This window comes from Pelophylax lessonae (assembly GCF_965119305.1).
Source record: "Pelophylax lessonae genome assembly, chromosome: 6".
Lineage (NCBI taxonomy): Eukaryota > Metazoa > Chordata > Amphibia > Anura > Ranidae > Pelophylax > Pelophylax lessonae.
Window position 1 is genome coordinate 204,973,799 of NC_138773.1, and position 27,037 is coordinate 205,000,835.

General features: G+C 46.2%; 1 protein-coding gene across 3 annotated transcripts in view; it reads left to right on the top strand.

Annotated features, from left to right (window-relative positions):
• The window catches only part of PIKFYVE (phosphoinositide kinase, FYVE-type zinc finger containing), a 583,956-nt gene that overhangs the window by 390,619 nt on the left and 166,300 nt on the right, over positions 1 to 27,037 (top strand). For 2 of the 3 annotated variants that reach the window (XM_082260055.1, XM_082260057.1), the window contains 3 exons: positions 4,247 to 4,330; positions 6,332 to 6,432; positions 11,954 to 12,118. In XM_082260055.1, coding sequence (XP_082116181.1) covers positions 4,247 to 4,330; positions 6,332 to 6,432; positions 11,954 to 12,118 — 350 coding nt within the window. The remainder of the gene's footprint in view (positions 1 to 4,246; positions 4,331 to 6,331; positions 6,433 to 11,953; positions 12,119 to 27,037) is intronic. The other variant, XM_082260056.1, reaches the window with a different exon arrangement.

A 27,037-nucleotide genomic window follows, 5' to 3' on the forward strand; every position in this document is an offset into this window, starting at 1 on the left:
TGTACTTTGAACTCTCATTTGTTTTTCTACACCAAAGTATATGTTGGAAGTTTTTGAGCATTACAGCGCTTTTTGTCATATAGTATGTTGAATCACATTGTTGATACAATATTTGTCAAGCACTTTATGACATACGGTATTTATGTTTTGGTTTACAGCATTAGCACTTTAAGCCCCCTGTTCACTCTAAGGCGACCTGTGAGGCGACCTGGTTGCCTCACAGGTCGCCGTAGGTCGCCTTCCATAGGGAAGCTGCGGACCCGTTCTAATAGGAGCGACACAAGTCGCTCCGACTTAGAAAAAGGGTCCGGAGCTTCTTTGGGGCGACCGCCATAGACTTTAATGTTATGAAGTCCGTGGCGGCCGCTCCGAGGTCGCGACGCGCTGCTCGCACCGCGACCTCGGAGGTCGCGGTGCGAAGTAGCGTCGCGTGTATGTGAACGGGGGCTAAATGATTTCAAAGGGTTTTTTTATATTATGGGAAAACTGTTTAAATACCTTTTATACAACGCTGTCACTTTTTTAGCATTTATCTGTGATTGAAAATTCCTCGATAGGAATCATTACCTAGGCGCAGTCACTTAGTGTTTTTGCATGTAACAGCTGTATATTGACTAGGAAAAAGCTGCTTGGCTATTCTTTATTAAAACGATTACAGTGTCGTCATCCCCATACAGAAAAAGGAGATCATGTAAATCAGTGTGTGTTTTAGCATCACTTTAAGCTTTGTGGGTCGATAAAATATTTATAGACTGGAATATGTTATGTGGATAAATTCTATGCCTGCTTAATCAACTTTTAATTTACATATTTAGGACAGAATGTTCAAAGCTGTTTACTGTAAGTTTGCTTTGTGGCTACAAAAACATTTAGTAGGGTACAATATGTCTGTTTTGTTGAGTTTTAGGAAGCAATTCTGGTTTATTTAAAAGTATTTCTTCTCTTTCGTCCTTTGATGGACACAGCTTCTGGTATTCATAGCCATTGGGTTATACTGCCCCCTACAGGAGTAGGACACTAGGCAGAAAATAATTCTGGCTACACCCATGGGCAGTTCCAGGGGGTATACTTCCTCTCTCTGCTATAGCCACTCAGTTTTTTTTCTGCCTAGTCAGGAGTAAGGACCTAGTTCCTTGCTGTTATCTTTGGTCATGCCAAATTTTTTTCTTTTTAGATATTTTTTCTCCTGGATTTTTCCTGTGAGATCTACAAGCAACTGCGGAACTGGCCAACGGGCTGGATAATCTAGATCCAGTGGTCATCCCTATCTGGCCAGTGCACATGCAGACCTCAGCTCCATGCTATGTGTCGCGCAATATAGCTCCACTGGACGGGGGCTGGCCTACGAGTTAAAAATCTCACGAGGTTGCATACGACCAGGTCTCGGCCACAGCCGCAGAGTTCCACCTGACTGACCGCTCCCCATTTAGATGGAGAGGGGTTCTGTCTGGAGCGGTGCTCGTCTGGTTCCTGGTATGGTGAGTTGTTGTCCCCCACCCCCTCTCCCCTTGAAGGGTTCTGGGGTGGTTGTGGGCCCCTCATTGGGACAGTCTGACCCCTCGTTCCTGCAGGCACCCCCCCCTTGCCGAGTCCCTCACCTGCCCCTCCCCTCCACATATGTAGGGGCTGTTTGGGTGGTCTGGCCACTGTTCCTGGGGTGGAGGCAGGGCACTTACTAGCGCTGGGGGCCAGGGGGATGTGCTGCCGGTGACCGGACGATCGACTGTGTGGGGGGGCTTGTACCTAGTGGGCTCCTGCCATGGCCCCCCCATCCTGCCTGGATCTGTTCATAAGGTCTGGTTTCCCTACTGGGTCCCAGTATGCCTCGTGTTGCTGCATAAGGCTGCTATTTTGTTGTAGTTTGTGTATTCCTATATACGGCGGCCATGTTTGTGTAGTCTGGCGGCCATTTTCTTGTGGTTTACCATTGGAAATAGCGGGGGCCACAACAGTGGAGCCCTGTGGGCGGCGATTTTAGCCATGGGAGCCCCTCCTCATCACCTGGTGCTGACTTCTGGGTTATTTTACGTCCTGATCGCCGCATGTGTAGTGCATTATCTTGGTGGCTGCGGGCCCTGGTTTCTGCGGGTGGTGAGTCTGGTGGGGGGCCTCTCCCTCTCTGCTGAGGATCACTTGGTCCTCCACATCTGCGACCGCATTCTGCTCAGGGGATCTGCACTCTTGAAGAGTCTAGAATACCGATCAATGTCTTTGAACTCCGAGCAATCAGACTGTGCCTGGATCATTGGACAGAACTTCTTCAAGGTTAGCCAGTGTGCATTCAATTGGATAATGCCACGGCTGTGGCGTATGTCAATCACCAAGGGGGCAGAGGTTTGTGGCTCGGTCAAAGGATCCTCTGGCGGATGCCACAGACGTGCTGGTGGCGCCTTGGGTCAGTATTGGCTGATTTACGCCTTCCCTCCTCTCAAGCTGCTGCCCAGACTCCTACGCAGTCGAGGCAGAAGGCATTCCGGTCATCTTAGTTGCTCCGGGCTGGCCTCGTCAGGCTTGGTACACCGATCTTGTGTGGCTGGTCGCCCACGTTCCTTGGAAGGTTCCTTTTTAGGGAGAATCTGCGGTCCCAAGGACCGATCTTACATCCTGCTTTACGGTGTCAGCTTGGCTGTCGAACGCCACCTGCTAAAGAATAGAGGTTTATCTGATATGGTGATTCCTACACTGTTGAAAGCTAGGAAATGTACTTCTAGGAAGATATACTATTGTACGTGGAAGATGTAGATTGCGTGGTATGAGTCGCTTGAGGTTCATCCTCGCTCCTTCTTGAAGGCTCGAATCCTACCGGGGATGGCTTGGATCCTAACGGATCTTCAACAGGGGGTTGAACAGAAATTGGCAATTGGCCTTGAGTACCATCAACGGCCAGGTGTCTGCTTTGGCAGGCCTTCTTCCAACGACTTTTGGCCACACACTCCCTGGTGCGTACCTTCAGGGTGTCAGACATTTGGTCCCTCAAGTGCAGGTTCCGTTGCTGCCTTGGGATTTCAATTTGGTGCTTTCAGCTCTACAGAAGCCTCCCTTTGAAAACATTCGGGAGATTCCCCTGCTTTCGCTGTCCCAGAAAGTGGCCTTTTTGGTGGCTTTCACCTCTGTGCGCAGGGTGTTGGAACTGGCGGTGATATTCTGTCGTTCACCTTATCTGGTAATTCACAGGGATAAGGTGGTTCTTTGCCCCTGTCTGTCTTTCCTTCCAAAGGTTGTCTCTGATTTTCATTTGAATGAAGGCATAATGTTGCCTTTTGCCCAAGGCCTAAACATCCGAAGGAAATCGCCTTGCATGCCTTTTATGTGGTCCGGGCAATTAGGGTGTACCTGGCAGCTACGGAGTCTTTCAGAAAGTCAGACTTTGTGCTCCCGGACGGACCTCGAAAAGGGTTGGCCACTTCCCCTGTGACCATTTTCAGATTGATCAGACAGATGGTGGTTCAGGCCTGTTCCATCAGGGGTCAGGTTTCTCCTTTACCTGTCAAAGCGCACTCTACTAGGGCGCTTAGTGCCTCCTGGGCCTTCCATCATCAGGCGTCAGTGACACAGGTTTGCAAGGCGGCCACCTGGTCGTCGGTGCACACTTTTACAATGTTTTATGAAGTGGATGTGTTGACATCTGTGAATGCTTCCTTTGGCAGCAAGGTTTTGCAGACTGCTGTTTTAAGAGGACCTGATCCTCTTTGGGGTTGTATTGTTTTTTTCAGGTGGGCTCCAGTTGTTTTGGTTTAGCTCTTGTTGCCTGGTTGGCTAATGTTTAGCCTTGGGAAGTTTTTATGGTTGTTCCCACCCCTCATGTTTAACACTGCTTTGGGACGTCCCAATGGTTATGAATACCAGGAGCTGGGTCCATCAATGAACGAAAGAGAAAATTGGATTTTTGACTTACCATAAAATCCAATTCTCTGGTGTTCATTGACAGACACAGCACCCACCCCTCTGTGGAGTTATTATTCTCCTGACACTGCTTGTAACAAAACTGAGTGGCTATAGTAGAGAGAGGGAGTAATACACACCCTGGGACTGCCCATGGGTGTAGCAAGAATTCTTTTCTGCCTAGTGTACTACTCCTGTAAGGGGCAGTTATGAATACCAGGAGCTGTGTCCATCAATTAACATCAGAGAAATGGATTTTACGGTAAATCAAAAATACCATTATTGTTTTCTAAAGCTGTATATATATTTTTATATATATATATATAATATTTAATGGAGTTTTTTTTGTTTTTGTTTTTTTTAGTTGTAAAGAATACAGGAACGCACTGGATGATTTGTCCAAAGTATCTGTGAAAAGCTGTGTGGAAGAAGCTTCCCTTCCTACCAGGTATGTTCATCATTTAAATGTTTGTTATTGTCATCGTTTTTATATTCCCTTTTTTAACCAGGAAGAAATGTATTTTCGGCCAGACTAAAGCATTTGTTTCATTCTTCGTATCTCTATGCAGTATTTATGATAGAATGTGTGATGAGCCTATCAGCTGCAGGACTTTGCTGAACTGACAGAATGTACAGGTCTTATTCCCAGTGGAAGCAATTATTACTTGTCATTAGTAGAGCAGAAGTGTTCTATTTATTTTTTATTTGAAACCTTACCATGAAAGGTTAGTTGCTAAAAAAAAAAAAAAGTTAAAATTTCAAGTACACGTATAATTAAGGAAAGCGGTTTACTCAAAATACATACCTGTAGTAAAATTGCTCCTTAATAACCATGTTAATATTACACCACTGTGTACGCTGTTACAGTTTTTCTATTTTGAAGTTAAATTCTAATGTATTTTCAGTAAGGCTGAATTCACACTGCTGCTGGAGTGCTTTACTTCTCTGGATGCTGTTAGTTTCCGACTGCGGTGGGTTATTCAGCACGTTACGCCTGTCACCATATGTGTAAATTCACCCTGCATGCATTAACCACTCCTGGACCACCTGCCCCATATATATTGCAGCAGGGCGACCCGGCTGCGCTAAATCACGTACATGTACAAGATTTTGTGCACAGGTTTTCGGGGGCACGTGTGTGCTGCTCCCGCTGGGATTGGACACAGCAGGAGCCAATCGCAGAACAGCGGTCTGCCTATGTAAAAAAGGCAGGCCGCTGTTGTGTCAGGGAGGAAAAGAGATCTTGTGTTTTAGCATCCACTCCCCCTGTCAGTTAAAGCAAGGCAGTGCTCTGTATCCCAAAAAACGGCCTGGTCATTAAGGGGGTAAAACCTTCCGGAGCTGAAGTGGGTAATAGAATGTATAATGTTTTTTTGCAATACATCTTCGGCATTGGTTAATCATTTAAAAAGTAAATTGCAAATATTGCATGCTAATATATTTTCTCATAAAGTTTGTTTTTTAAAGAGCTCAATAGCTCACACTAAAATGAACACAAATGAATGAATCAGAGTAGTGACTTTAGTGGGGTTTGTCCAAGTTTCAGTCAGCACAATTTTTGAAGCATAGCCCCCTCTTCTGTGCACTTCCTTTAAGAACTGCATATAGTGCTCTACGAAATCCCATAAGGATGCACCTTGGGTGTATAACCAGAGAGGAATGACTCAACATGGAAGGGAAAAAAAACAGAGTGTAGGAATCATAATGAACTTCCAGTACCTCTGAATGCTTTAGAGAGGTTCAAACCACATCCAACTTATTCATAAAAAGTGCAGTAGTTCTCTACTTTTTTTTTTTTTTTTTTAAGGTCTGGGCTGGAAGTCAATGCAACATTTGTTATATTAAAAAGAAAGCAATACACCATTAAAAAAAAAAAAAAAATGAAGCATGTAAAACATTGAGTTTTTTTTTACATTTGAAGGCAAATGGGGGGGGGGGGGGGGTCTGATCTTTAAGGCCCTCATGCACACTGGTCGTCTTTCACGTGGTTGCTCGGGGCATTCTGTGTTTTTTTTTTTTTTTCTGCCTCTAAATGCCCCTGCATGTTAGCCTATGTGTTCATGCACACATAGGCATTTAGAAGAGTTTAGAGGCAGAACAGCCAGCGTGTCCAGGAGCAGTGGCGTTCTGGCAGAAAAAAAATGCTTGACACGTCTAAACGCGCAGTAACGCTAGGTGCATTTAGTGCTAGAGTGTTCATTTCAGTGGTCAGAAAAAATTATTATTCTGCTAAATGAAATGTATTAATCTCCAAGTGCTTGGCGTGGTTAAATGCATTACATGCGTTTACAAGCGTCAAGCATTTTTTCTGCATAAACTCTGCTGCCAGGAGGAAAGGTTTCTATGAGAACTAGCAAAACGTCCTGTGTGCATGAGGCCTAAAACAGCCAGTAAACAGTACAGGATTTTTTTAAATTTACAACTAACATTCTTAGTTTTTCATTTTCAGTATGATTGAAAGCAGACCAAAAACCAGCAGCCCAGCCAAAGCACCAGAACCGAACTTGACACCGTCAACCCGCACAGCTGATGTAGAAACGCAGAGTGCCAGTAGGTTAACTATTATTTCATGTGTATAGCTTACCAGATAGTAAAAGCTGGAACCACTCAGTGTATTATACATTGGAAAAGTATTTGCTGTAAACATAGCTAACAGATTGGTAAATGAATTTACATTTCTCATTCTTAACCACTAGGATTTCTTTCTAAAGTGACTTCTTCTCTAAAAGAAATGGTCACATCAGAAAGTTCACATGCAAGTTTCTGTGGCTTTTTTTTTTTTTCTATCAAAGTACAAAAAAGACAGTTCCCTATAGAACAATACATTTATAGACTGTACCTTTCATTGGCTGACTGAATGTAATGCAAGTTTATAGAGATTTCTTTTTGAGGCATGGTGTCCTTCAAATACCAGAAAAATCACATACTGTTGACAATAGTATGCTTGTCTTCCGACATTTCTGCTCACTCCTTTCTGCATGTTGCTTGTTAACACGTGCATGTAAACCACCAATTTTGCTCCTATTGCTGCTGCTCCCTCTCCGAATCTGAATTTTACTGTACAGAAAATTTCCAGAGACTGATACCACATCAATTTCGGGTACTTGTATTAGTTGCACTTTAAAATGTTTAACATTAATACTGGTTTTGAATTAATACATAACTAACTTATTTTTTTATTTTTTTTTTAATCTGTACAATGTTCAGATTAAATAAACAAAAATATGTATTTTGCGTTCATTGAGGGACACAGGGAATCTTTAACTTTTGGGTTACATTGCTGCCTTCAGCAGTGCCAGCCCAGTCATCCGTGCTCTTTCCCACCATATAGTGCCTCCCCATGCTGCCTGAACTTGCAAAGACCCATATGGAACTTTGGTATGTTTTTGTGGCCTTCCTACAGTGACCCAGGTCACCTTCAGACCCTCATTTGTTACCAGCTGCCCGGATTTGAGTACCTGAGGCCTTGCCCTCTTATCTTTGCCTACGGAAAGTGTCAATGTCTGCAGCCTGGAATCATCCTTTGCTCTTAGTCTCTTATATCTTTGGAGTCCCCCTTGGATTCATTGGGGGTGGCTGAACCTTTTTAAGCTGAGGTTTTTACCATGATCAGGAAAGATTTTGTGACTGAAACCACCCAGGTATTTGCTATTTTCCGTGCCCTCTTGCAGATTTTATATCTAATTTGTCTGTGGCCTTTGCACCGCCTTCCTCATCAGCCAGAGTGTTCTGATTCTGAGCCATTCCAGACTTTGTCTGATGAACTTACCCCTGGGGAGTTGCTCAGAGGTTATGGATGTAGCATTCAATTTCAACTGTGATAGTTTGCTGGAAGCCTGCCACCTCAGGTTTCGCATGTGTCTCATATCAATGCATACAGGAAGGGCACTTTGGCTAAAGTGCTGGACTGCAGAACCTTTGTATAAAATGTATTTGATCCTTACGGCATTCCATTACCACCACCTCTTCAAGCCAGTGCTTGACAAAATCATGGAACCTTCTAGTGGCAAGAGCAACTATCTTAGCGGAACATGCCTAATGAGCAGCCTGCAAATTCTTTCCCCCCTTTAATCGTTTAAAGAACAAAAGTCCCTTTCCTTATCATACATCAAAGGAGTGGATAGTCATTACTACATCGGTTATAAATATAAGTGTGGTGTTCTACAACATATTAAATATTCATGAATGTGATAAAAAAAAAAAAAAAATCATGTGACCATCTATGGAACCATAAAAGATATTACACTGAACCGTGACAGAGTATACATAAAGTGACAAAATCAATGAATATTACACATGTGGCCACCTTTTTAAAAATGCAGAATGTATATGAAACCAACAAAAACTAAACATAAGTCCAAGTGCTGACAAAAGCAGATTTTCCTTGTGCAGACTGTATTCAAGAGGTGCTCTTAATGAGGATCCATCACCTCCCCTCTTAGGTGTTTTCTCACCCTATTTATCTGACCCCCATCACAAAGGTCACATTGTGTTTTGTCTTTGCATCAATAGCCAGGTAACAAGGCTCCACATCAATCTCCACTTGCAGGAATGGACCCCTCCCTCCCCAGAATAGGTTCAGTGTGCAGTGCAGGCCTAAATCAGCAGGTAGAATAGCAAACTCCCACTCCTCAATCAGGTTGTTTCTCCTCTGAAGGCATAGAGGTTTGTTTTTCTACGTATTTTGTATTCTCATTCTCTTGTTTGCTTTGTGCATGATTTTTATTTTACGCATTGCTACATGGGTTATGTTCCCACCTTCAGGTGAATGGACATTGGCCTGAAAAAAGTCTCTGCCTAGGCATAAACCCTCTCAGCACAGCTAAGCCTCAGTTTTGTGCTAGTGTTGATGTATGCTTTTCAAATCTTTCTAAAGATCTTTTTTTGTTGGGACTTTGTTTTTGGGACTGTGCCATACACCCCCTGTAATGCCTGCCATTAAGCGCTGGATCCTGCAGGTAGTGACCACTGATTACAAACATACCCAGTGATTTCATTGGCAGGGTGCTCTACGGGTCCAGGGCAGTGATCCTTCTGGAGGTAAATCTAGTTTCTGAAGGTCCTGCAGGGTTGCCCAACAAGACAGGTGACATTTGGGCCTATTAGGCTCTGCAGCATGGACTGGTGAGTACTTTATTTTTATGTAGAGTTGTGACAACCCCTTACAGTGTTCCCTTTGTGTGTGGTGTTTTGAGGCACAGGATGGCATCAGGACCTGTTTCTCTCCTTATGGAGTGATATACAGTCTGTGGCAGTGGTTTAAAGGGGTGGGCCGGTCAGCCATTTTGTGTCCTGTTTGGTTTTATAGCTTCCTTGCTCACACTACTCAACAGCATCCACTTTATATCATAGCTATAATGCCTTCCATGACCACTGAGCAAGTTGACTTCTGTCCATCAGGGCAAAGCAATTACAGGCGCACATATATTTTTGGGAGGAGCTTTTTCCTGGGTGCCCATTCACATCAGAACACGGTGACGGAAACCCGCGATCTATGCACATTTCCTTTACGGTTTTCAAAACTCACTGCATTTGTGATCTGCAGCAAGCATCAATGTTAAGTTAATGACACCCCAAATGCAGGTAAAAAACGGGGTGCATTTGTCTACACTGGATCGCATTGTACAGAAGTAATTCTGTTTCTCTGTGATTTTAAAGTAGTGCATGCACTAATTTTGCTACAGTCTGGTGTGATTCAGCCCACTCAAAATGAATAAGCTTAAATGTCACATCACTGAATTGCATGTGAATTCCATGGGAATGTGGAGTGCTTTCCTGTGAAATTTCTGGAGTGAACCAACCTTTAGTGGTTTGGAATAAGCTGCCACATTTCAGCTTAGTACCTGCTTTCTAGTGGATTACAGGTTATGTCATCCCTCAGCAAGCCAAAGCTTCTGGCAGGCAAGGAGGTGGGGAGAAGTACAATGGAGCCCCTTAGATTCCTTCATTAGGTAGAAATGTCCCCTTGAAAAATTTGCCCTGCAATGGCTCCCCGATAGATCAGATTATCTCTGAATCCAGGACCTTATCTGATATCTCCCCTGTTTCAGGAGCACAGTCTTCCTCTTCCTTTGTGTCAAGGGAAATATTCTATGTAGCCATTTCTGGACTGGAGACCAGCTCTCAGGAGCTCTCACTAGCCTGGAAAGCAGGGGTGGGCGCTCCTCTTTCCCTCTACCCCTTTTGCAGGAGGATGGCATGTTAAAGGAAGTTCCCCTAGAGGAGAAGGAAGAAGTGGAAGCCATTTAGGATCAGGAACCCTCTATAGACGAATACTCTCCGTAGGGAATCTCAGAGTCCCTGGGTTCTCTCAGACAACGAAGGCTACTGTGAGTTTCCTGGTAAATGTGTCACACTAACCTTAAGTCATCGCTACTTGAATCCTCTTTCCCTAAAGTCCATGGCTGTGGGTTCTAACAGTTGTTCCCAATTCCAAGCCCTTTAGAGTGCACGTTTACTTGCGAAATATGATGTATGCTCTATTGGGCTCATCCAGAGAAGGCAATACCAAAATGATCGACCATAAAGTAAAAAAATCCAAAATATAAAAAAAAAAAAAAAAAAAAGGGGTATCCTGGCTGTTGACTGGCTAATAAATTATTTAAACAGGACCTTGACCGTCCCATTGAATGATGTCCTGGTCTTTAAAGATGCCAACGATTAGACATTAGAAACCCTCTTTAGGGTGTCGTTCTCTCCTAAAGAAGCAGCACTGCAGCCTTCTGTGGCTGCTATAGCAGTTTGCCAAGGTCTGGGTGAAGCGGGTGCTCTGTTCCAGAGAATCTAATCTGGAAGATCCTGCAATTTGGTAGCTACTTAAGATTTTTCTAGAGTCCTGAGCTTCTCAGTAGATACCTAGGGGATTCTATAAGGCAACTTTCATTATTGGATATTAACTTATTGCATGGTCTGTCCCCTTGATTAGAATCCTATGGCTTAACTTTTAGTCAATAGAATTTCTCTACAAATAGCAGGGGCTTGCTTTTTGAGGGAAAGATGCTTATTCAGACAATTCTTGTACGTCTACATGCAAAGGGTGACTATGGGGAAGAGTACCCTCTTACCCCTTTAAAAGAAGGCAGAGGTTACAGGTAGTAACACCTTCACAGTCCAACGGCATTCCTTTTGTAAGCAACCAGGCACGGGGTCTAAATAAAAGTTCACATCACATTGGTGATTATTTCACATCATCAGGGAGACCTGAAAGATGCCTACCTACCCTACACATCCCAATTTTCTGGCCCTTAGGAAACTCAGACATTACTCGCACAAGGACACTGTTTTGGGTTCTCTGTCCAGCTCCAGTTCACCAAAAGGAAATTTCCCTCAATTATCTGGATGTGGTTTGAGCTGTGAGAGTCTTTTAGCCACTGCTTCTTTTAGGAAGAAAGGACTGCTTTTAGCCATCCTGAAGGTAAAGGCTTCAAGTGTCCCTCAGAAGACCAGATAGAAAATCGTTTTTTGTACTTACTTTTTTCTAGTATCTAGTCCTCTAGTAAGCAGTATAACCCAAAGAATACAGACTTCTGGAGTCCCTCAGTGGACTTCAGTGGTGAGAACAGAATGCAGTTTTGTTCCTGGTCAGACATCTAGAAAGTATTCAAGTCATTGGCAAGGTCAGGTAACAAACTTTTTTGGAGAATGAGTGCTAAATGAAGGTAGCTACATATTTTACTCAGTACGCATTTATTTAAATCAGTGTGTTTTATTTGTTTTACTGCTTTTCTTTAGCTAGTGTTAAAATCTTTGAGAGGCTGGGGAATGCTTTCTAACAGGATCTAGCCTGTTTCTAGTTTCCACTGCAATAAGCACTGCCAGTCTGGTGAGAAAGGTAAATCGGATCCAAAGCCATGCTAAGAGGCTCTGTATTCCCTTTGCTCTCAGCTAAGCTGAGTTTCACCTTCTCGGTTTGTCCTAGTGACTATTTTTTCTCTGGTAAAGAACCTGGTGAGAAACCAAAGTTTTACTTAACTCATATTATAATTTTTCCTTCTGGTAATGTATTGAGCAAACCAGTTTTGCATTTTTAAATAGGCTTTTAATAAAAGCACTGATTTTGTCTTGGTTTCAGGTAAAAAGCCTTCAGGGGTCTTGTCATTCTTTCGTGGCACAGGTGGGAAAAGCCCAGACCTATCTGCGCAGAGAAAAGAAACCTTGCGAGGTGCTGACAGTGCCTACTACCAAGTAGGACAGATGGGCAGGGAAGGTGCAGAAAGTCAAGGAGTTGAACCTCAAGGTGTGTTATTCATACACTGTCATGCTCTCTACCTTTCATAGAGCTTTTAAGGTTTTAGGATTTAAGGATATTGTTAAAGCTGTTAACAGTTTCCTTATAGAACAATTCTATGATATTTGTGAAAGGGACCTATAATAAAGTGTTAATAAAGACTTTTTTTTTTTAAATTTAAAATATGTTTTATTGACCTGCTCTGTTCAGTAGCGTTGCACAGAGTGGCCCTGAACTACTTCTGGGGTCCCCCGCCAGTGTTTTTGGTTCATCCACTTCTGTGTGCCCCAATAGCAAGCAACTTGCTATGTGGGCATGTGTGCGTGCTTGCGTCCAAGCTGTGTGTGTTCATGGAGCCGCCCTCTATGGACACACACAGCTTGGCTTGGCCCTGCCCCCTGCTTCCTTCTGACAGTATGATTGGCAGCAGCAAGAGCCAGTGACTCCTGCTGCTGCCTGAGTCTCTCTGAAGAGGAAGAGAGGCGAGAAGAGCTGCAGCTGTGCATAGTGCTGGATCGATTGAGAACTTGGGTTAGCAGGTGAGGTGGGGGAGGACAGCTGTAAAAAAATGTTTACTTTAATGCAGGGGCTGCATTAAGGTAGTAAAACATTTTTTGCTTCAGAACCACTTTAATGCTGATAATCTAAAGCCACAAATTTGTCAATACAATAACTGTAACCTTTCATCTACAGATTTTACATATTATTGTCATGCTAGTAGATTCTAACTTTCAGTTCCCGTTCAAGTTCTGTCATTTTCAATTTGCTTTGCAGCGTGTTAGCCTGTCATTGGTGCCAGCTGATTTCTTTAGCCTGCTCACCAATATCATGTAATTTTGCTAGCATCAGCTTTAGCCTCATCTCTGAACAGCAGGACTGTCAGGGCATTGCAGCACCACTCACATGTAGCTTATAAGCTGATATTGAGACAGATAATAATGCTACATGGTCTGACAGACTAGCAGTCCTTTATATCCCTTAGAGATAATGCACACTACAATGTTACTCTCCATCTCTTAGGGTCCTTAATGAAGGAGCAGATCTTTACGGTCTTGTATGGGGAGCTAAACCATAGTTTTTCAACCAGGGGTACCTAAACCTCAAAAATATATCTTCTGCTTGTTGTAATCAGTTTAACACTTGTAAGGGGATTGGCAAGTAAAATGAAGATTTTCATAGCACCAACCTTAATTTTTTCATATTATGGTGTATAATAATAATATATATATTTAATGCTCTTTTAGAGTCAGAAAGGGTTCGAACGTTCGAAAGTTGCTCTTTTCCCACTTGGGAGGTTCACCAATTCGGTTTGTCCTGGTGATCATTCTTAACAGTACTGAAAGTGAAGATAGTTCTAAGAATTTTGGGAGGTTACTCAAAAAGGAATGGAACGATAATCTTCCAGTGGGGGGGTACTTGTTTGTGTGACAGCTATCACACAGAAGGTTTCTTCGCAGTAAGGGCTGTGAAAATGTGGAATAGACTTCCTCAAGAACTGGTTCTGTCCATCTCAGTAGATTGCTTTAAAAAAAGCCTGGGTTCTTTTCTGAATGTACAGTATCTCGCAAAAGTGAGTACACCCCTCACATTTTTGTAAATATTTATTATATCTTTTCATGTGACAACACTGAAGAAATGACACTTTGCTACAATGTAAAGTAGTGAGTCTACAGCTTGTATAACGGTAAATGTAGGTCTCAGGTGTGAAAAGGGAGCAGGTGTAGTAAATTTGGTGTTCTCTCGGTCTCACTCTCTCATACTGGTCACTGGAAGTGAAAGAAAAGAAGAATTTTTGCTCTAAAAAAAGATGGCCTAGGCTTTAAGAAGATTGACAAGACCCTGAAACTGAGCTGCAGCATGGTGGCCAAGACCATACAGTGGTTTAACAGGACAAGTTCCACGCTGAACAGGCTTCGCCGTAGTCAACCAAAGAAGTTCAGTGCACGTACTCAGCGTCGTATCCAGAGGTTGTCTTTAGGAAATAGACATATAAGTGCTGCCAGCATTGCTGCAAAGGTTGAAGGGGTGGGTGGTCAGCCTATCCGTGCTCAGACCATACGCCTCACACTGCATCAAATTGGTCTGCATGGCTGTTGCCCCAGAAGGAAGCCTCTTCTAAAGATGATGCACAAGAAAGCCTGCAAAGAGTTTGCTGAAGACAAGCAGACTAAGGACATGGATTACTGGAACTATGTCCTTTGGTCTGATGAGACCAAGATAAACTTATTTGGTTCAGATGGTGTCAAGCTTGTGTGGTCGCAACCGGTTGAGTACAAAGACAAGTGTGTTTTGCCTACAGTCAAGCATGGTGGTGGGAATGTCATGGTCTTGAGCTGCATGAGTGCTGCCGTCACTGGGGAGCTACAGTTCATTAAGGGAACCATGAATGCCAACATGTACTGTGACATACTGAAGCAGAGCATGATCCCCTCTCTTCAGAAACTGGGTCGCAGGGCAGTATTCTAACAAAATGACCACAAACACACCTCCAAGACGACCACTGCCTTGCTAAAGAAGCTGAGGATAAAGGTGATGCACTGGCCAACCATGTCTTCAGACCTAAACTCTATTGAGCATCTGTGGGGCATCTTCAAACAGAAGGTAGAGGAGTGCAAGGTCTCTAACATCTACCAGCTCCATGATGTCACGATGGAGGACTCCAGTGGCAACCTTTGAAGGGCTGGTGAACTCCATGCCCAAGAGGGGTAAGGCAGTGCTGGAAAAAATGGTGGCCGCACAAAATATTTACGCTTTGGGTCTAATATGGACATTATCACTTAGGGATGTACTCACTTTTGTTGCCAGCGATTTAGACATTAATGGCTGTGTGTTGAGTTATTTTTAGGAGACAGCCAATTTACACAGTTAAACAATCTGCATATTCACTACTTTACATTGTAGCAAAGTGTCATTTTTTCTGTTTTGTCACATAAAAAGATATAATAAAATATTTACAAAAATGTGAGGTGTGTACTCACTTTTGTGAGATACTGTATATAAAATATAACTGGATACTAATATTTATCGGTAAAATTGATCCAGGGAATATCCGATTGCCTCTTGGGGAACCAGTAAGAATTGTTTTCCCCTGATGGAGTAAATTGCATAGTAGATAATGCTCTTCTGCGGTTTTTGCCTTCCTCTGGATCAGCTGTGGGTAAGGGATTTGTATAATTTATTTTTTTCCCTTTTATTGGTTGAACTAAATTGACTTTTTTTTTTTTTTTTTCAACCAGACAAACTATGCTAAGGGTAGTGCATTTAACCCCTTCCTGCCCAGCTTATAATTACTTTTACATTACATTACTTTAACAGCGTGTTTATGCCCCAGTGACGGAAAGGATTGGCCTGTCACATGACCAATGTGATTGGTGGTCGCATGATCGGGAGCCAGTTCCGTTGGCTCCTGATCTTTGGTAGAGACCAAGAGCGGTCTTTGACAGCTTGGTCGCTGGGCTGGGAGCATGCAGGAAACCCACTCTTGGCACAGAAAGCTCTGCTACTCATGGACGCATAACTGGTGCACGTAGACCACCTCTATGTTGCTGTGCATTATGCATGTGTATCATGGATGACTTGTGGTCAAGAAGATTTTATTTTTCCTGTTGTGCCTCCAGTCCGGTTTACTCCTAAGATTAAAAAAAAAAAAAAAATTGTTTTAGATAAAACCAGATAAAATAAATCTTGACACACTTGAGTACTAGCCTTTATTTCTCTATCGCTCATTGACAGACGTAGTCCTCGGTGATACAGCACCTTCGGGTTATGTTGCCTCCACAGGAGTAGGACTAGACAGGAAATAAAATGCTCTGGCCACACCCTAGGGGCAGTCCCAGAGGGTATATCCTCTCTCTCTCCGCCTCAGCAAATCAGTTTTTTTCTGTCTAGTCAGGAGTAAGGACCTAGATACCTTGCTGGGATCTTCGGTCCTGGCAGGATTTTTTTCTTAGAAAATAATTTTTTAAGACAGCTTTTTTTCTCCAGTGTTCCTGTGAGATCTTCAAGCAAGAAAGCTGAACTGGGCGACGGGCTGGATGTTGAGATCCAGTGGTCACCCCAGTTCAGCCTACGAGCGCGTGCAGGCCATAGCTCCGCGCTGGGTCGGCCGCGACATAGTCCCACTGGACGGGGACTGACCCTGCGAGTTAAACGTCTCGCTGAAACGCCAAAGACCATGAGTCACGGCGCCCATATTGGTCGACAGCCCTCCTACCTAGGTGGAGAGGGGTACTGTCAGGAGTTGGCGCCCGCCTGGTTCCGGTATGGTGAGTAGTATGTTCCCCCTTTCCCCCTGACGGGTCTTGTGGTGAACGCGGGCCCCTCTCTGTAATGGTAAGGATGGGTTCCCCTCTATCCTACAACATGTCACAGATCCCCCTAATTGAGTGTGATTTTTGTGTACAAGAAGCCAGGAGGCTTGGTTTCGGAGCTGATAATCTAATTGTAAAGATGTGTAAATGATTGTAGTCAGTGGCAGTACTAGAACTTTACTGTGATAGTATAAGGTATCCTACCTGTCAGTAGCCACAGGGCGATGTCTATACATGTATACTGCATTCCAGATCATTCCTCCAGCTAAGCAGCGGACCGCATACGGCCCGCTAGGGTCCGGTACCTCCGACCACGCTGACCACCATGAGGGTGAAGGGTTGTGAGGCCGAGATCCTTCTGCAGACATTCCGTTATTCTGTGCAGGCCGCCGCCATTGTCTGGTAGATCGCACGAGGCCGCCATTTTGGTGTAGCCTCGTGTCTCCAGCATGGGGGCGGCCATGTTTGAGGTGACTCAAACACCTCATGGAGCCAGGGGGAGGAGCCGGCAGGTGTGTTAAGGGGCGGAGCCGCATCTTTTACCCAGGAAATAGGGCCAAAGACTTCCTGTCTGTAACAAGACAAGCACTGAGCAAGCTGATAACTTCTGTGCATCAGGGATGAGCCTTGGGGTCTGTCTCTCTCTCTCTGTGGGGTCCAAAAAGGCAGGTAACACTGAGGGGCGCTGTTGCGACTGGGGGACACAAAAAAAAAAAAAAAAAAGTTTTTTTTTTTTTTTTTTTTTTTTTTTTACTTTGTCATTTTTTGTCGCTGGCAAGTGTCTTGTATAATCATTGACCCTGCTGCATAGGTATCCCCACCTGATCCCCTCAAGGTGGCCGCAGGACCCTCCAGTACCCCACTTGTTTTTAATGCATTATCGGCAATTTTGGAGTCTTTGGTATCCCGGGTGGAGGTGGCCTGTCAGGGACGGGGGTCAAGTAGCGACCCCCGCCTACCCCTATTGTTTATCAGATACTTCAGATACGGATTCGGAACTGGTCAATGCAGTTGCAGGTCCCTCTTAGGGGGCTGTTGTCTCAGGTAATATCTCCTCAGCAGTGAGGAGCACGTTTCTGCCTCCGCCATAGCACAAGAGTGGTGGATGCACTAGTTGTGTCCGTCCGGGAAACCTTTAGTCTTGAGGTTACACCGGCAGAGGTAGCTGAGACTGAGATTCCTTTTTGGTACTTGTTAGCCTACCAAAAGGGCGAAGGATTTTCCTTTACCCAAATGGGGTCGTTTTGAAACGAACCCCTGTTATTTCCAAACGCATGGCTAGGTGCTATCCGTTTGAGGAATTCCTCTTTATAGGATAGACGGTACCACCTGCTGTCTTGCAGACTGTTAGGATAAAAAGACCTCGTAACTAACAAGGACCTTCCTTTTCTGCTCATATAGAGTTGTTCGTTCCGCGAGGGCGGGCGATAAGGCGAAACCCTCCAAAGCCCCTTTAGAGGGGTTTCAAAGGGCGCTGGTCGGGTAAACAAAAAGTCCGGCTCAGCCAAGCCTGAAGAATATAGCCTGATGCGCCCCTACCCATCTCTGGGGTGGGGGGGGGTGTCTTCACCGGTTTCTGGAGGACACAGGATCGAGTTTCGATCACTTCCACCGGTGCGATTCTGCCCTTCTAACATTGAACGGCTTCAGGGGTTCTATTCGAACCTATTCACAATGCCCAGGAAAGAGGGCAAGGTGCGTCCAAATCTGGACTTGGGAAGAAATAGAGTCCATCCGTACAGTGGTGGCCTCCCTGCATAAAAGAGATTTCCTGGCGTCCATAGACATATAGGATGCCTATCTTTATATCCCCATCATCACAGGACATCAGCGTTTTTTTCACTTTCCCAAAGATCATCCCTGGTTCCCACCAGGAGACTGAACTATCTGGGCCTAAGGTTGGATACATCCTGGGCAAGAGAGTTTCTCCTTGCTGGGAAACTCCAGAAGGTTCAGTCAACGATTCGGATGTTGCTGTCCGTCAATTGGCTGGGACTGATGGTGGCCTTCTTAGAGGCAGTACCGTATACCCAGTCTCATACCCGAATTCTCCTGAAGGAGATTCTTTTTTAATGGAATCAGAATTCCGATTCCCTGGACAATCGGATCCGGTTGAGCGAGCGGACCAGGAAGTCTCCGATGCTCAACCAGGGGAAGTCATTTCTTCCGATAGTATCCAGATTACCAATAAGGGTATCGGAACTGAGAGCGATCAGATTTTGTCTGATTTACTGGATCGAGCAGCTCTAGAGCAGCCCGATTCGGATCCAATCGCATATGGCCTCTTCATCCAGAGGTTTTTTCCCTAGCTGTCCCTTCATTGGGACATCCCGGATGTGGATCTGTTGGCACCTTGGCCTAACAGGAAGGTGCGGAAGTTTGTAGCTCGCGCCACGATCCTCTAGCGGACGCAGCAGAAACGCTGATCGCCCCGTGGGGGCAGTATCAGCTACGGCATGCCTTCCATCCTCTCAAGTTGCTGCGGGAACTTCTTCGCAGGATAGAGGTGGAGGGAATTCCAGTTATTCTGGAAATTCTGGATTGACCTCGTCAAGCCTGGTATGCCGACTTGGCGAGGCTAGTCGCGGACGCTCCTTGGAGACTTCCTCTCAGGGAGGATTTGCGGTCTCAGGGACCGATCTTCCATCTTGCTTTACAGTCGCTGGCTTAATGGCCTGGCCATTGAGACCCAGGTACTGAAGGACAAGGGAGTGTCAGCTTCAGTTATTCCTACCTCCAGTTAAAGCAAGGAAAGCGACTTCCAGCACATGGAAGTCTTATATTGCATGGTGTGAATCTATTGGATTTCCCCCACAGACCTATTCGGTGACCCGAATTTTGGTCTGTCTGCAACAAGGGGTTGAGCAGAAACTATCCTTGAGCACGATCAAGGGTCAGGTTTTCGGCGTTGGCAATCTTCTTTCAAGAAACCTTTGGCTAATCATTCCTTGGTGCGGAATTTCATCCAGGGGGTGCGACATCTGGCTCCGCCAGTGCGCGCACCCTTACCGCCTGGTATCTTAATTTAGTGTGGTCGGTTCTTCAGAAACTTCTCTTTGAAGATATTAGGGAGATTCCCTTGCTTACATTTCCAGAAGGTGGCCTTCTTGGTGGCCATTACTTCTCTACGCAGGGTGTCAGAACTGGCCGCATTATTCTGTCGTTCCCCAGATCTGGTGGTTCATAGGGATAAGGTGGTTCTTCTTCCGAATCCATCCTTCCTTCCTAAAGTGGTTTTCGTAAGACGGACTCACTTTTTGTGATCACGGATAGCCCTTGAAGGGGGTTGCCTGTGTCTGCCGCGACCATATCTACATGGATCAGTCAGACGGTGGTACAGGCTTATTCTATTAAGGGTCGGAATCCTCCGTTCCCTGTTAGGGCGCACTTCACTCGAGCGCTCAGTACTTCCTGGGCCTTTCGCCATCAGGCGTCAGTGGTCCAGGTATGTAAAGCGGCCACCTGGTCGTCGGTACATACCTTTACAAAATTTTATAAAATTGATGTGATGGCATCGGCGGATGCCTCATTTGGCCGCAAGGTTTTGCAGGCCGCAATTTGAGGAGACCGGTGGTCTACCTCGAGGGTTTTTTTTTTCTGTTTGAAAATTTTTTTTTGTTGAGTCTCATCATTAAGGATGAGCATTGTAAACTTCTAGTTGGCACCGGTTGGGCCTTCTAGATTTGGATTTGATTTCCATTTTCCCACCCCTCATTTGTGATACTGCTCTGGGACTTCCCGAAGGTGCTGTATCACCGAGGACTACGTCTGTCAATGAGCGATAGAGAAAAATGGATTTTTGTAAAATCTTACCGTAAAATCCTTTTCTCTTAGCTCATTGACAGACGTAGTACCCGCCCCTCTGTTTTTTTGGGTTGGGTTAAATTCTCTAAAGACTGCTTTTATGACATAACTGATTTGCTGAGGCAGAGAGAGAGAGGATATACCCTCTGGGACTGCCCCTAGGGTGTGGCCAGAGCATTTTATTTCCTGTCTAGTCCTACTCCTGTGGAGGCAACATAACCCGAAGGTGCTGTATCACCGAGGACTACGTCTGTCAATGAGCTAAGAGAAAAGGATTTTACGGTAAGATTTTACAAAAATCCATTTTTACCCCTCCATTACCAGGACATTTTTAAGTTTTCAGCTCTGTGATAGTTTAACCAACAAATACTTGGTCAAAAAAAATACTGTTCCTAATTTAATTGAATTATATATATATATATATATATATATATATATATATATTTTTTTTTTAGGCAGATTGTGCTTTCTTTTAGTGGTATTTAATCTTTTTCTTTAATATATAAAGAGGAAAAATACCAAAAGTCTGGGTTTGCTCATCTTTACCTTTCGTTTCTTTACCTGTGAAAAAACAATAGTACAATCGGTGGCCAGGGGCACTTTCTCTTTCTGTAAACCCGCTCCAGATACAATACAATAGAAAAAAGCTGCACTGTGCAAAGATACATTAACACACAAACAATGTAGTATAAACACTGCAGCACTAGAAGTGAAAAACTTAAATAAGCAAGTAAATAAATGTGAAAACCCAGTGACATTTCACGCGCTCAGAACCTGCTTACCAGATAGCCAGTGACCTCCTATTAGAGTGGTCAGTCTGCACTTGTGTGTATTCCAGGTCACCTGCATAAACCATTAAACGATCACTTTCTAACACAAAGCACAATCGGGTATACAGCACAGCCCGAGGTGGATGTCAATGGGCAAATTCCAAACGCTCCAAAGCTCCAGATAGGTTCAGATAGATAAAAACAAAGATGGCCTGAATAGTGTAATATTGTTTAAAAGCAGCTATTTATTGAATAGTATAGCACTCACACATTCTCAGGTCACTACGAGAATGTAGCGGCATTACAGACGCCAGCAATCCACAGTTCCAGAAACAAAAATGGCCGATCCTCGACCGCTCATGCATAGTGGTGTGCATACCTCGGACGTACGCACACCACTACGCATGCACTCTTGTGGCCATCTTTGTTTTTATCTATCTGAACCTGTCTTTAGCTTTGGAGTGTTTGAAATTTGCCCCAGTGACAGCCACCTCGGGCTGTGCTGTATACCGGATTGTGCTTTGTGTTGGAAAGTGATCGTTTATGCTGATGAGCTGGAATACACACAAGCGCAGATTGACCACTCTAATAAGGGTTCACTGGCTATCTGGTAAGCAGGATCTGAGAGTGTGAGGTGTCACCGGGTTTTCGTAGGATTCCGATTAATCAACACAGCTGTGGAACTACTGTACTATTTAAACAACTCCTGTGTTTTCTTTGGACATTTATTTACTTATCTAAGCGGCATTATTTAAGTTATTCACTTCTACCGCTGCATTTTTTTATTCTATACTTTCTCTTCTTACCCTTCCCCACCCCTTTTAAAGTAAATTATTCCATCGTGATTAGTGGTCCCTGACACTTGACACATATGCATCACAGCTACTCACAGGCGCCCAAGTATGTTTTTAAACTGCAATTTATAAAACCGCACTCTGGAAATATACATCCTCCTCCCCACTGTATTTTTTTACAATACGCTCAGAGGGGTGTCAGTGGTTTTTGATGCCAATGTATCATAAAATAATTGTGAATGAAATATTCTCCAAATCAATGTTTCAGTGGCCTCCATTGCCATGCACTAAAAAAAGTCTAATATATTTAAGGGTTTAAAAGAAAAACAAGATTACTTAAAGCAGTAGTAAACACCTGCCAATTTATTTTTCTCTTACGTCCTCCGACAGTCGCCGCCACTTCATATTCGTCACTAATGGGGCTATTGACCTTTGCTCCGTAGGAGTAGCTAGGCAACAGAATATATTAATATCAAAGCTTTTAGCATATCCCACCCCCAGGGGGTGGTCCCCTCAGTCAACACCTCCCTGCTTCCTGCATTCCCAACTCAGTTTCTAATGCCTAGCTTAGGAGTAGGTTGGCTGTTCCTGTGCTGGGGCTCTCTGTCTCAGCCTCTATTCTCTTTTTGATTTTATTTTGAGTCTTTTTCTCTATTTCTTTTACTTAGCTGTTGATTTTCAGCATTAGTTAGCTTCTTCGGATGAAGATGATCGTGCGGAGCTGGGTCTCAGTCTGGCCTCCCTGGATCCCAGGGCTCAGGGCCAGGGGCTTCCCAGCCTGCCATCGAGCGTTCAGCTTAGGTTTTACCCTGGCACATTGAACGACCCATCCCTGTTCACTGCAGGGATGCTATCGGTGAGGTGGCTACCTCACTGGACGCCATTGCGGTTTCGCACCGCAGTTCCACTGCGTCATGCTTGCGACACTCCCTGTCTTCAGTGCAGCGGTTTGGTCGCTGGAGCAGGCTCCCCACGCCATCCGGACTGGTAAGTGTACTTCTATGTTGGGACCTGTCTATTTGGGTGTCAGTCTGGGACTGTGTGACCCTGCATGTCTGTGTGGGTGCTGTGCTCCCTGTCAGTTCCTGCGTGGACTTGCTGCCTGTGTGTGGGCTGTGAAGGGGGGGGCTCTCCCGCTCTGCTGGGTGTAAGCATGAAGCAGTCAGATTTTGGGCATACTGTGCGGCGATCCGCCATTTTTTTGCGGCAGATTCATGGTGGCCGGTCCTGTGTGGTAATGCACGGCGTTTTTGGCGCCAAACGCCGCCATTTTGGCGGCGATCGATCAGGCCACATGTCGGCGCCATTTTCTGTTTGCCCAAGGAATCCTCAGCCGAGCGGCCATGTTTGTGTAGCCTTACATAGGTTTCATAGGGGCGGTCAGTCTTGCATCACTTCCTTTTGCTCTGGGACAGCGATCGGTGCAGCAGCCTGGGTGATCTCTCCAGGTTTTTATCTTCCCATTTTTCCTGTATTCCTTGCCCAGTTTCTTGTCCCTGTGGGGGTCGGTGTATTCAGTGGGTGCGGTGGGCTACGCTCGCTGCGATCTTAAAGGGGCAGTACTCCTTTTTTCCTAATACTACTGGGGCATGGATTCTCAGGATTGCAAGTTTCCTCCCACCTTGGTGGGGGGCCAAGGGGCTGCTGCTTCCCCCGAGGGTGCTGATCTGGCCACTATTGTGGCAAACTTAGCTGCTCAGGTGCAGATGCTGGTGGCTGATTGATCCACAAAACGGCCCAGAGTGTCTATTTCCTCTGATTCAGAGGGCGATGGGGCTGCTATGGCTGGAGTGCCCTTCTCAGGGTCTCACTCATCTCTAGACCTTGTGGGGTCTGACGGGGAGGCTGAGGTGGAAGGGGTTGATAATTCTCCCCCTGGCTCGTCTGAAGAGCTTGCACTCATGGATGAGTTGGTTGCTTCTATCAAGCAAACGCTGCATTTACAGGATGAACCATGTCCTCCAGTTTTGATGTCCTCTTATGGGACGCAAAGAAAGCGCAAAACATCGCAGGTTTTTCCTTGCTCTACGGAATTTCAGCGCGCTGTTGATGAGCAATGGCGCAATTTAAAGAAGCCTTTTGCTGTGCCGAGTAGGTTCAAACTGCGTTATCCATTTACTCCCGCCACTGATGAGCGTTGGTGTGTGCCGCCTCAAGTAGATCACGCGGTGGCGATTTTGAATAAATCCACTGCGATCCCTGCTGAGGATACCCCGGTGTTCCGGGACCCGACGGACAGGAGATTGGAGTCTCTGGCCCGTCATGCTTATACGGTTGCTGGTTCTATGCTGAAGCCTATTTTTGCTTCCATTATGGCAGCCCAAGCTGTTGCGGATTGGACGCAGGTGCTCAGGCGCACCCTGGTGGCTGACTCTGCCCCGCCGACAACCTTGGCTATGGTGGATCAAATTCATCAGGGTGTCATGTATTTGTGTGATGCGGACTTAGATATGGTCCCTTTGGCTGCGCGTCTTTCTAGTGTGGCGGTCTTGAACCGTCGTCTGATATGGCTGAAATGTTGGTCTGTTGACCAATCTTCTCGCAAGACTTTGGCTAATTTGCCGTACGCGGGATCTCGCCTTTTTGGCGAATCCTTGGATACCCTGATAAAGGGAATTTCTGGGGGTAAGAGCACTCTCTTGCCCCAAACTCACAAGAATAAGTTTGTTCGTGGTAAGAAGAATACATCGTTTAGGGCCTCTCAGGGGTCCTTTCGTGCCTTTCGGTCGCACTATAAGGGCAAGCCCTTCAAGGGACAAGGCTCCCAGAAGAAGCCGTGGGCGGGTAAGCAGAAGTCCGGCCAGTCCGGGTCTGCTGCCCATAACAATGCGGCCTGAAGGGACGCCCTCACCCGGTTCTGTGGTGGGGGGACGTTTGCTCGGTTTTCTTCAACCCTGGCTCGACCGCATTCGGGACAGGTGGGTTCAGGAAATCGTTCGATCTGGATACAAGATCGAGTTTCTCTCTCGGCCGGTGGGCAGATTTTTCCCCTCAAACCTTCAGCTGACTCCGGAGCGATTGCAGGACCTGCACCTGGCGGTGCGGGACCTGTGGGCCCAGGGAGTGGTGGTCCCGGTGCCTCATCGGGACAGATTTCGGGGGTTCTATTCCAATCTGTTCACTGTGCCCAGAAAGGAGGGCAAGGTACGTCCGATTCTGGACTTGAAAGCTCTGAACCGCTTTGTGCGGGTTTCGCAAGTTCCGCATGGAATCCCTGCGATCAGTGGTGGCTGCCCTGGTTCCGGGGGAATTCATGGCCTCCATCGACTTGAAGGATGCATGCCTTCACATCCCCATTTTCGAGGGTCACCAGAGGTACCTTCGATTCGCCATTGCGGAGGATCACTACCAATTTGTGGTGTTACCCTTCGGTCTCGCTTCGGCTCCGCGGGTTTTCACCAAGGTGCTTGCGCCGGTTCTGGCTTTATTAAGGGCCCAGGGCATTTCTGTCCTGGGGTATCTGGACGATATCCTGATTCGGTCCGCGACCAGTCAGGGCCTGGTGAACGACCTGTCCATCACGATGCGAACTCTGCAGGAATTCAGTTGGACAATAAATTTTCCAAAGTCAACGTTGTGTCCCTCGGTTCGTCTTCCCTACCTGGGGATGATACTGGACTCTGTTCAAGCGAAGGTCTTCCTGCCGGAAGACAAGCTTCGGACACTTCAGTGCGAAGTCAGGTCCCTCAGGGACAATCAGTGCTCGTCCCTCCGGACGTGTATGAGGTGTCTGGGATTGATGGTTTCGGCCTTCGAGGCGATTCCCTTCGCCCAGTTTCACACACGGAGCTTCAGGCGGAGGTCCTGGCCAAGTGGGACGGGCGTCCGCAATCTCTGGATCTGCGGCTGTCGTTGAGCCGTCTCACCCGCAGGGGTCTTTTGTGGTGGCTCCATTCCCCGGCGGTGTCGGGGGGGCAAGTCCTTTCGTCCTTTGTCGTGGACGGTGATCACCACGGATGCCAGCCTGTCCGGCTGGGGTGGTGTTCTGGGCGTTCTGTCCGCCCAGGGAACTTGGTCGGAGGAGGAATCCTCCCTTCCGATCAACATTCTGGAATTGCGAGCAATAAATCTCTGTCTTCTGCGTTGGACGGACAGGCTTCAGGGCCGTCCAGTCTGGGTACAAACGGACAATGCCACAGCGGTGGCCTTCATCAACCACCAAGGGGGCACCAGGAGTGCCCGAGCGGCGCGGGAAGTAGCCGACATTTTGTCTTGGGCCGAGACGCACGTCCCGGCGATATCTGCAGTTCACATTCCGGGGGTGGAGAACTGGCAGGCGGATTATCTGAGCTGCCAGACCCTGGACCAGGGGGAATGGTCCCTTCAGCCGGATGTCTTCCAGATGTTGTGCGCGAAGTGGGGGTCCCCAGATGTGGACCTGTTCGCGTCTCGTCTAAACCACAAGGTGGAAAGGTTCGTGGCAAGGACGCTGCGATCCTCGCGCAGACGCCTCAGACGCGTTAGTGGCGCCCTGGCATCAGTATCGCCTGATGTATGCCTTTCCACTGATTCAGCTGCTGTCCAGGCTCCTTCGCAGGTTAGCCTCGGAACCGCACACGGTGATTCTGGTGGCACCGAACTGGCCTCGCCGGTCTTGGTACGCAGACCTTGTGAATCTGGCGGTCGACGCTCCGTGGCGTCTGCCACTTCGAGAAGATCTCCTGTCTCAAGGACCGATATTCCATCCTGCTTTACAGTCGCTGGCTTTAACGGCCTGGCTGTTGAAAGCCAGGTCCTGAAGGATAGGGGTCTTTCCCCTGAGGTCATTCCCACTTTGATCAAGGCTAGGAAGGCCTCTTCGGGGAAGATTTACTACCGTACTTGGAGGGCTTACTTTGCCTGGTGTGAGTCCAGGCGGTATTCCCCTCGCTCGTACTCGGTGTCGAGAGTGTTGGCTTTCCTTCAAACGGGCGTGGACCAGCGTTTGGCGTTGGCCACGATTAAGGTCAGATTTCTGCGCTGGCCGTTCTCTTTCAACGCCCAGTGGCGTCTAACTCTTTGGTTAGCACCTTTGTTCAAGGGGTGCGACATTTGGTCCCTCCTAGGAGGGAGCCTTTGCCTCCATGGGATTTGAACCTTGTTCTGTCCGTGTTGCAACATGCTCCTTTTGAACAGATCAGGGAGATCTCGTTGTCTCTGTTGTCCAAGAAGGTTGCCTTCTTGGTGGCGATCACTTTGGCTCGCAGAGTGTCGGAGCTGGCGGCCTTGTCCTGCAAATCTCCGTATTTGGTGATTCATTTGGATAAGGTG